Below are 11,204 nucleotides of genomic sequence, written 5' to 3' on the forward strand. Positions count from 1 at the left end.
GCAAGGTAGACTAACTTATTTCTTTGCAAATATAGGTATGTCCCATGACTCATGCCCCAATTATGTATTTTTTGGTTGTATAGGTGGAAGTGCCTGTATATGTATATGTGTTTGTTTTTATATTTTCTTTTATTTTTAGAGGGTGTATATTAATTATTAATGTTGGTTGTCTAATCCCCATTTATTGATTTCATAGCAAGCTCTCCTATAGTCTCAAGTATGTTTAATTCTTGTCAATAATTTGGAGTCAATGAGTTTAGTTTTTCCTCAGATGCTTTCACAATAATTGATTTATTTCATTTACTTTTTTGTTGTGATTTGGGCAGAAGCTCACAATGTGAATTCGTTTTCCATTGAATAATTCATAAACATTTGGTCTCATGACAAGGATTGCAATCTCCACAATGTAGCAGCACTCAAAACACTTCGTTCCTGTGTTTCCTACACTTGATTCTGTGTCCTATCCCTTCTTGCTTCTGATCACTCTCTAAGCAAATGTGCCCCTTTCGATCTCATATGGCAGATTTTTTCTAACACCATTTCTTTTGAGAAATGTAAAAGCAATCTCAAGGGCAGTGCTTATTTTTTCATCCTCAATGAAGTCCTGCTATGCAATTTATAAGCAGCTATAGAAGGTGTGCTTCCCAAAGTCTCTAATGTCTTATTTCTCTCCAAAGCCCCCCAAAAGCACCTTTTGGAAACCTGCCCTTAGCTCTTTGGTTCTAAGTGCATAGACCATGGGGTTTAAGGCAGGGGGAATGATGTTGTGTAGTACATTGAGTAGAACTGGGATTAGAGTGGCCTTGGTCTCTGTCAGGTGAGTTACTGAAATGACAACAATGACTGTGTAGAAAAAAAGGATGAGGATGAGATGGGAGCTACACGTGCTGAAAGCCTTCGATGCAGCTTCAGCTGAATTCAGTCTAAGTACAGAGCGCAGGATCAATATATATGACAATATAATAAGACTGAGATCACTCCCCATACAAACCCATGCCAGAACTAATTGGCAAATACTATTTGGCCTTCTGTCATCACAAGCCAGGCTTGTGACTCCAAGGTTGGAGCACAAGCAATGGTCAATCTCGTTCCTGGAGCAGTAGTTACGCTGGGCCGCAAGAACAGGCACTGGGATGACTAAGAAGCCATTTCTGAGCACCATGAACAAGGTAACTTTTATGACGAAGGTATTGGTCACGATGGCTGGGTAGCGAAGAGGATGGCAAATAGCTACATACCTATCAAAAGCCATGCAAAGGAAAATACCAGACTCCATGCCAACAAAGCAGTGAATGGCATAGATCTGAGCAAAACACTCAGGGAGACTAATGGCATTAGAGTTAAACCAGAAGATGGCCAGAATCTTGGGCACGATGGTGGTGGCCAGGCCCATGTCTACTACAGAAAGGATGCCTAGGAAATAGTACATGGGTTGTTGCAGAGCAGAGTCCTGGCAGATGGTGATGAGAATGAGGAGGTTGGCACCAATTGCCACAAGGTAGAGTGGTGCCAAGGGCAAAGAAAGCCAGTGCTGCCAGTTGTGAATGCCTGGAATTCCCATCAAGATGAACTCTGAAACCTGCAATTTAGAACTGTTGGATAGTTTGAGAGCTGCAGACATATTTCCCGAAGGGACAAACAAAATTCAGTTGCTGCTTCTGAGAATAAACAACATAGGAAAAATTGAAAAATTGTCTCCACTTAGTGTATTTTTATGCTATAAAAAACAATCTGGAGTCAATCTCTTATAGTAGTTAAAGATATCTCAAGGAAGTTCTAGGACTTCACTAGAAAAAGGTACATTTTCAAGTAGTAATTACCAGTGTGCATTATGCTGGTAAATGTTTTTATGGATTTCAAAGATTGAGAGGTACTCCTCTCTATTATCCCAAGTTAGGCCCACTGCAAGATATAAGATTTTATTAATTTTTTCCTAAACTGTTATTCAGTCCCTTGAGAGATTTTGTGATGTCAATTCACCGTGTTTGTTTTCCTCATTTTGGCTCAAACTTACTTGACTTCAATTTTTATTAAACGTTATATACATTTTTAATTACTGATATATAGAAGATTAAAGTTTGTTGCTCAACCACACCAAGTGAAATAGATGTCTGTTAATGTTTTATGTTGAGTTGCAAAATTTTGATATCACAGTCTTTTAAAGAGTGTAAACCTTGTAGCTCATTGCAGAGAGCAGAGAGAGCATTTTTATTTGATTTTCTTCTTTGTGTGGACTTCTAAGCAGTCTCGAAAGAACAGCTTGAATGAAAGAATGATCCTTGCTGGATTTAATTTGATTTAATTTAAGGAGGTGGTTTTGAAGGAAGGAAGATGTCCAAGCTCCACGGAAGGTTTTAGCAAAAAACAAGCATCCAGTAATTTGCAAAATATATATTGAAATGTTTCCTCAAACAGATGAAGATCTGGAGGTGCTCACTCCTCTGTGCAAAAGCTTTAGGAAGACAGCTACTTGCCTACCGACTGACCACATTATCCACATTATAAAGAAGGCGTCCCAAAAGAATGTGGCGATCATCATATGATATTATTAATATCACACACAAAAATAACATCTGCTGAAGGTAATGCCAAAACCGTTGTAGGTTTATATCACAGAGCATTGCCAGAAATTTCAGCTGGATTCAGAGAAGGTCCTAGAATTGCATATCATTGCTGACTTCAAGTAGATCTTGGCTGAAAGCAGAAAGATGTTTATTAGTGTTGTATTGACAAAGGTATTTGACTGTGTGCATCATAACAAGCTATGGATAATATTGAGGAGAATGAGTAATTCATTGTGGCTATGCAGACCTGTATATAAGACAAGAGATTATCAATCAAACAGAATAAAAGGATATTGAATTATAAATCAGGAAACGTGTGTGTCACAGGCATATCCTTTCACCATACTTTCAGCCTCTGTGCTCTCCAGTAATCAGAGAAGTTGGGATATAGGAAGAAGAACCCAGCATGAGATTTGGAGAAAGGCTCATGAACAACGTGTAATATACTAATGAAAAAATTTGCTTGATTAAAGCTAAAACAACTTGAATCAATATATGGTAAGGGCATTACAACCTTCAGAATGTATTACAACTCAATGTAAAAACAAATCTTCACCACTAGACCTACAACTTCTATAACTTCATGGTAAGTCGAGAAAATATTAAATTTTGCAAGGATTTTACGTTCCTTGTATACACAATCAGTGCCCTTGGAAACAACAGTCAAGAAATCAAATGATGCATTTGGACAAATCTGCCTTCAAAGACCTTTGTAAAATGTTAGAGATCAAAGATATCACTTTGCGGGATAAGATGCACCTGACTGAAGACAAGCTATTTTTTTCACCTCATATGCATACCAAAGCTGGACAATGAATAAAGAAGGCTGCAGAAGGTTTGATGCCTTTGAACTTTGATGTGGGTGAAGAATATTGAGTCTGCCATGGGTTTCCTGGAGCCCTGGTGGTGTAGCGGTTCCATGTTGGCCTGTAATCCTCATGGTTGGCAGTTCTAAACCACCAGCAACTCCATGGGAGAAAGACTGGGCTTTCTATTCTAGGAAGCAGTTACAGTCTCAGAAAACCACAGGGAGTCTCTGTGCGTCAGCATGGACTCAATCACACTGAATTTGGTTTGGGTTTGGGCCAGAAGAATAACTACCGATGGAATGCTCCCTAGAGCGAAGATGGCAAGACTTCTTCTGATGCAGTTCATAGGGACCAGTCCTGAAGAAGGAGACACCAGGCCTGGGAAAACACGTCAGCAAAAAAGAGGCAGACTACCAAGGAGATGGACTGGCACAGTGGCTGCAAATAATAACGCAAACAGAAGGACGATGTTAAGGAAGGCACAGGACTCGGCAGTATTGCGTTCTGTTGCGCGCAGCGTTGCCGTGAGTGGGAACCAACTCTACAGCACCAAACAGCAGCAACAACAGACTGCGATGGACCTCAGCAAGTCTGCTTCTGGGTTTCAGAGTGGAGTCTTAGAGTAAGTAGCTAAAGAGCATAGGAGTAAGACTGTGGGGCAGTTCTACCCTGTTCTATAGGGTCGCGCTGAGTCAGTATGGTGGCAGTAAGTTTGGTTTGGGGGGGATTTAATTGTAGGCGGAAAAAGATATAATGGGCTCATTGATGGATTCTTTTTTCTGTCATTAATAAATAAGCAGGTCTCCTCAAAACAAACAAACAACAACAACAATAACAAAAGAATTTAGGCATAACTAATGAAATTAATCACCAGAAATTGGTATGAGCAAAGTTTCAATCTAGGAATATTGGAAGTTGTCAACAATGAAATGGAATGCAGAAAGATGAATATTCTGTGTTAGTGAGCTGAAACGGACTTGATCAGGCAGGTTTAAATTAGAAAATTATGTATTTTACTATGCTCTGGTGGTGTAATAGTTACTTTTTAGGCTGCAAGTAGCAAGGTTGGGGGTTCAAATCCATCAGCTGCTCCCCAAAAGAAAGAAGGGGCTTTCTTTCTTGTAAACAGCTACAGTCTCAAAAACTCACAGGGGCAGTTTTATCCTGTCCCTTCGGGCTGGTGGCAGTCAGTGTTGATGAGGTGACCGTGGGGAGAGTGTTCGTAGTACTGAACCAGGAATGACCAATTCAAGACAACAGTGTTGCATTCATTGTCAAAAAGGACATCTCGAGATCTGCTTTTAAATGCAATGCTGTCTGTGATAGGATGATGGGTCTCCACATACATGGAAATCCAATCAATGCAACCACTATTCAAATTTACACACCAATCACTAAAGCTAAAAATTCAGAAACTGGAAAATTCTATCGAGGTCTTCCATCTGGAACTGATCAAACATACAATCAAGATGCACTGATAATTATTGTGATTAGAATGCAAAACGTGGAACCAAAAAAGAAGAAATGGTAGTTGGAGAATATGATCTTGGTGATAGAAATTAAAATGGAGCTTTCATACATATGTAAATATATGTATATAGGATGGTGGGGAAATAGATCTACTTGCATATATTTATAGGTTTAGTATTAAGGCAGCAGATGGACATTGGACCTCCACTCAAGTACTTGCTCAATGCAAGAACACTTTGTTCTATTAGCATTCCATGAAGCAAACCTTCCCGATATTATCGCTGAAGACAAATGTGTGCATAAGCAAATGTGGTTAAGAGAGCTGATGGTGCCCGGCTCTCAAAAGATATAGCATCTGGGGTCTTGAAGGCTTGCAGGTAAACAAGTAGCAATCTAGCTCAGAAGCATCAAAGCACACATGGAATAAGCACACCAGCATGTGTGACCATGAGGTGTAGAAGGGACTAGGTATCAGACATCAAAGGACAAAAAAATCATATCAGTAGTTTCACACCTTCCCGATATGATCACTGAAGACAAATGTGTACATAAGCAAATGTGCTGAAGAAAGCTGATGGTGCCCAGCTCTCAAAAGATATAGCATCCGGGATCTTACAGGTTTGAAAATAAACAAGCAGCCATCTAGCTCAGAAGTAATAATGCCCACGTGGAAGAAGCACACTAGCCTTTGTGACCATGAGGTGTCAAAGGGATGAGGTATCAGGCATCAAAGAACAAAAAATCATATCAGTGTAAATGAGGGTGAGTCCAGAGTGGAGAATCAAAGCCCATCTGTAGGCAACTGGACACCCCATTACTGAAGGGTCACTGGAGGAGATGAGCCATTCAGAGGACAGGGTAACAATGATGAAACATACAACTTTCCTCTAGTCCTTAAATGCTTCCTCCCCCCACTCTCATGATCCCAATTCTACCTTACAAATCTGATTAGATCAGAGGATGTACATTGGTACAGATAGGAATTAGAAACACAGGGAATCCAGGACAGATCACCCCTTCAGGGCCAGTGGTGAGAGTGGCGATACCTGGAAGGAGGAGGGAAGATGGGGTAGAAAAGGGGAACCGATTATAAGGATCTGCAAATAACCTCCTCCTTGGGGGATGGACAACAGAGAGGTTGGTGAAGGGAGACGTCGGACAGTGTAAGATATGACAAAATAATAATAATTTATAAATTATCAAGGGTTCCTGAGGTAGGGAGGAGAGGGGAAAGAGTGGGGAAAATGAGGAGCTGATATCAAGGGATCAAGAAGAAAACAAATGTTTTGAGAATGATGATGGCAACAAATGTACAAATATGCTTGACACAATGGATGTATGTATGGATTGTGATAAAAGTTGTACGAGCCCCCAATAAAATGATTGTTTTTTTAAATGGAGCTTACATGAATGAATTTTGCAATTGCCCTTTATTTCAGTGACACAAAAGGCAACTATTGAACTTCAACTTTTATTTCAAGAAAAGTATAAATACCTCAGGGTATTTGATTTTCCTCGGCTCTTGATTCTTTCTTTTACTTAATTTGCATACACCTTCTCTTCATAACTGCTGTTTTTGATGGAATTCACACCTTAAATATCTCTAATATGGTCTGGTCATGATTGTCTCTGATTTCCCAAAGCATTTTTCTTTTTGCCAGCAATCTAATTATTCTAATATTGTTGCCCTCTTGTTTCAAATGCCCTGATGTATTTACACTTTCCTTTAAATAGAAGTTGAATCTACCATATGCCGTCTAAGGAAATCAGATATAGTACAAACTCACTGAGTATCATTTCTTGTTATAAACATCCTTGTATTTCATCCACATTGCACATATCATAATTCTTGCAACTAGCAAAAGTTATGGATTTTTGAAGGAATTCAGTCAATATTTTTAACAGTGGAAGGTATTGGGGTTTGTTATGAAGGGAAAAATAAAAACAAGTTTGGAAAATGTGTACCAATGTTTTAATATGGCATTTAGAAGTAGGATTATGAACAATTTTAATTACATTCTATGGGTTTATTATTTGTAAAATTACTTTTAAATATAGAAAACAAAAAGTAAATGTCTCCCATAATATCAACAATAATATTCATATTAACAGCTGGATGCATTTCCTTTCAGGCATTTTTTGCTGCCTCGGTTTGAATAAACATACACCCCTACTGATGGGATTAAATGTCCTTGTTTAATGATGGATATAATTTGAGGAACAGTAAGAGCATCTAAATATACCCATAGCAAAATATATCAAATGACTAGCACAGTCCTGGAGATACAAATACTATTACTTGGGCATTTAGATGGGAATTCTTAAAGAGTTTAGCACAATTGTTTAGTCACTACAGTCATAGAAATATGTAACCCATTTCACTACACAAGCCTTGATATTTTCCCAAACTCTCATTAATTTCTACACATACTATCAAGCACATGGCCTTATATTATTCATGCTTTCTCCATCTTCTAGCAAATGTTATTCATGAAATAATATTTGTGTGATATTGTAGGGAGGGGGATTTGGTTTGAGTTTACACAGTGACAATATTTGTTTTTTAATTTTTTAACATTTACGCAGTGAATATACTCATCTTGGGGGTAATCCAATGAAGGCTAAATAACCATGATCGGGTGTTCTATAAATGAGGTAACATCTAGAATGTAGTATGACCCTGATAATTTCTAATTTTACTTATAGCGCACAGCCAGGGCTCTCCAAGCCTCCATGCCCCGCTACACAGAGAGTTGCAACAGGCTATGGCAGGACGGTGCCAAACTCCATGAGGAGAGACGTAGGATGCACCACTGCAGGTTGTGTGATGTAGTCAAGGAGGTAACATTTTAGTACTTACTGTGCCCATGAGCAGTCTGTGGTACTGCTGTTTGAGAAGCTGGCCATAGCGCGGCTTTCCTACTAGGGAAAAAACCACAAAAAATAAACCCTCCAAAGAAAGAGGCTTTCACATAGGAATGAGACGTGTTCTCAGTTGGAGCAGAGCACAGAAATCACGGGCTTCGATAATTTATAGGAAATAGTAAGATGCACAGTGATCCAAACACAATAGACCGCCCTCAGAGACTTGCACAGAGAAGGGATCATAGAGAAAGCTCAATTTCCAGATTGCCAAATCTCAGAAGACTAAAATAGAGAGTAATTTAGAAACATATGAAGTCCCAGGGTAATAGTAATAGTAAATGTGTTCACCTGCTAATCAGAAGAAAAAAAAAGAGTTTTCAAGGCCACCCAGGGGTGCCTTGGAAGAAATGCCTTACAATGAATTTGTGGAAGATCAGCCCCTGAAAGCCCTCTGAAGCACAGCTCTCCTCGTACAAGCGTAACACTGTCTTCAGTCGGAGTTGCCTTGATTGCAGCTTCAGGTCTTCTGTTGTGTCCTAAAAGCTTCAGGAGGTAGAAAAACGTCTTCTTTCATGAAACCAAGATGAGCATGAAATGTGTGGGCAAGTTTACTATCGTGCTTGAATTATTCATTCCTCCCAAATGTAAGAGCATTCTCATTTCTGAGCTACCTTTAAGAGCTACCTTTGAAGGAAAAATGTTCATTCCACATATATATTGAGCTCCTACTGTGGACATAAAAGATAAGTGAAACAGTTGTGATCCCTATCTTCATGCAAGTTGCAGTCAAGTGGTGGGAATGAGGTTTTTGCAGTGTTAAAATTCAAATAATTTAAGAACAATTTTGATCCCATAATGACCATTTTAAGTATATAAAAAGGATATACTGAAAGGTGGTTTATTATTTCATAGAGGTAATACTTAAATAAGAACAATAAAAGAGATACACAAAACTAGATTGCTATAAGAGCTTTAAATTTAATGAAAAAATATTAAATAATACCTGACAAAACAGTAGAACTGAAGATATTTCCATATTGCTTCCTTATTGTCATCCTCATATATAATATTCTTCACTTTTATTACAAGCATAATTCCATCTAATTCTTGTAGCTATGGGTGTAATGAACACTACTATGGGCACTTAGAATATTCTTTTGCACAGATTAATATTAAAAAAGAGCAAGGAGTGTAGAATATGGTATGTGATAGAATATGGTATCATTCCATGCTAGGTAAAATACAAGGTCAATGAAAAAGAGGAACCCTCTCAACAAAATGGATCGATACAGTGGCTGGAAAAACAGGCTCACACATGACAATAATTGTAAGCATATCACAGGAATCGGTAGAGTTTGGTCTATTATACATAAGGTCACTAGGAGTCAGAACTGACCAAGGGCACCTAACAGCAACCAAAATAAGAGCCAGTCTCACAAATGTAGAAAATAAATCCAGGTGAGGCCATAATGACCATGAGGGGACTTTGAAGCATCCAGAAAAGTATGGGGGGAAATAGTTCCAGAGAGTAAAAGGGCAATTTGTGAAAAAGCATATATTGGAGTTATCACATATTATTTGAAAAATCACTTAAATATGTTATTCCTGTGATTGATAGAGATACACTTTTCTTGCATGTGAATACAGAGAGAAAGGACTAAGAGCCTGAAACTGAACTTTGAAGACTTTGACATTTAAAGACCAAGTAAATATGGATATATATGTATATATGGATATATATACAGCCTTAGTTATAAAAAAAGAGATAGTTGTTTTCAAAGAAGTAAAGAAGTAGAATGTGTAATGTTAGTTAATTCATGACAAATAAGATGAAATTTAAATTATTTTATGGAATCAGCCTCATGGAAATTATAGATGACTTTTCAGGAACAATAATTTATTTCAGTTTGTGTCTTGGGCTGTCTGGGCTCCCTAGAGAAGCAAAAGTAATGCAGTGTATACATGCGTACAGGTTTGTATCATGGAAATAGCTCACACAGTTGTAGAGATGGGCAAGCTCCATATCTGTGGGTCAGATAGCAGGCTGGGGGCTTCACCTGACTCAAGTTGCTTCAAGGTTCATCTGGGGCAGAACCCAAGGTTTATTGGTCAGCTGATGGGCTTCTGGCGACAAAGTGAATGTAGCAAGGTGAGCAGTTCAGGATTCTGGCTGTAGAGACAAATGAATCTTAGGTTGGCAAGTCATGTGTCTGATTGTGGTGGCAAATGAATTCAAAGTTGTCAGATTAAGACTGAAGGCTGCTGATAACTCCCAGAATTGGCAGGCAAAATAGCAGGCCACTGGCAGAAGTCCAAAGAAGTGGAACTCAATGAGCCAGACGCAGGTCCAGACCAAGGAAATGCAAGCAGGCGTTTCCATAGCGCCCATGTATCTTGGAAGTAGCCCGTACCTTCACAGGTATCTCATTGTGGGAAATCACTAGATCTTAACTGCCAAACCACTGAGATTCCAGGTTCACACCAGTGGACAAAAAATCTTAACTCTTACAGTGTGTATCAGCAAGCAAACAAACAAATAAATAAGCAAGCAAACAGGTCTATTGACGTGTGTTATGTAGTAAGAGGCTGGTAAGTGCATATATTGATATAGATAATTATTATAATCATTAATCAATCTTAATAAATTTTAAATTTCTTTCAATATTTTAACAGTCCACAAAGTTCAAGGGAAGTTTTACTGTTGGGTTAAAGAGCTGATCAACTCAAGTAGGATATAAACACAAGAAAACTGAGAGGTAAGTGATGGCCTAAGCTTCCTGAGGAGGTGGAAGTCACTGAAATTAAAAACATATGTTGAGACTTACTTCAGCAGACAAAACAAATCAATAATAAATATGTGGGTACAATAACAACCAGTAGATGTCAAAACTTAGTATAAGAAATTAGAAGTTAAGTAGGTCATTGCCAATTTTTTTGTGGATTTGACAATGTTGCATAAAAGGCATGATGAATGAGAGCTATGTAAGGAGATTGAGCAGGGTAACAGTTTATCATCGCAAATCATGCGATAGGAAAAAGCATATCCATGTAGCACTAAGATCCAAGTTCAAATGACACGTTCTCCTTACAAACATGCTTTGTCCAGCAGGGCAATGTACATTAAACAACATACAATGAATAGTACTGAATTATTCCATAGTTGGGGTGTAGCATTTGTGTGCTAGCCAGATGGTCAATTTCAAGTGTGAAATGGTAATTCAGTTGATAAAGTGTGGTATGCAAAATTGCAACTTTTAGCATTATATGAAGAATAAATTAATTTAAGGATTACCTGGGTTATTCACTGAAAATGCACAGAAAATCTCCCTATAAAATAGTGCTATGCACATTTATTTATATGTTAAGTATTTTGGTAGTAGAAGGACATTGGTCCTTGAGATAGTTTATTGTGCCAGCCTGGCTGATAAACACAAGTGGGATTCACTGAAGGGCAGAGAGATAAATGGCTTGGTGAGCCTTGCCTTTCTTGTCTCTC

At 38.4% G+C, this 11,204-nt stretch overlaps 1 protein-coding gene across 1 annotated transcript; it reads right to left on the reverse strand.

Moving 5' to 3' along the window:
- Positions 1–661: 661 nt before the first annotated feature.
- Positions 662–1,621, reverse strand: LOC101664209 (olfactory receptor 56B1). Its single transcript, XM_004717099.1, has one exon. It carries the CDS (start codon positions 1,619–1,621, stop codon positions 662–664), a length of 960 nt encoding a protein of 319 aa, XP_004717156.1.
- Between the last annotated feature and the right edge of the window lie 9,583 nt (positions 1,622–11,204).

This window comes from Echinops telfairi, unplaced genomic scaffold, assembly GCF_000313985.2.
Source record: "Echinops telfairi isolate 266 unplaced genomic scaffold, ASM31398v2 ScPeMD7_41;HRSCAF=154, whole genome shotgun sequence".
In the NCBI taxonomy this organism is placed as follows: Eukaryota; Metazoa; Chordata; class Mammalia; order Afrosoricida; family Tenrecidae; genus Echinops; species Echinops telfairi.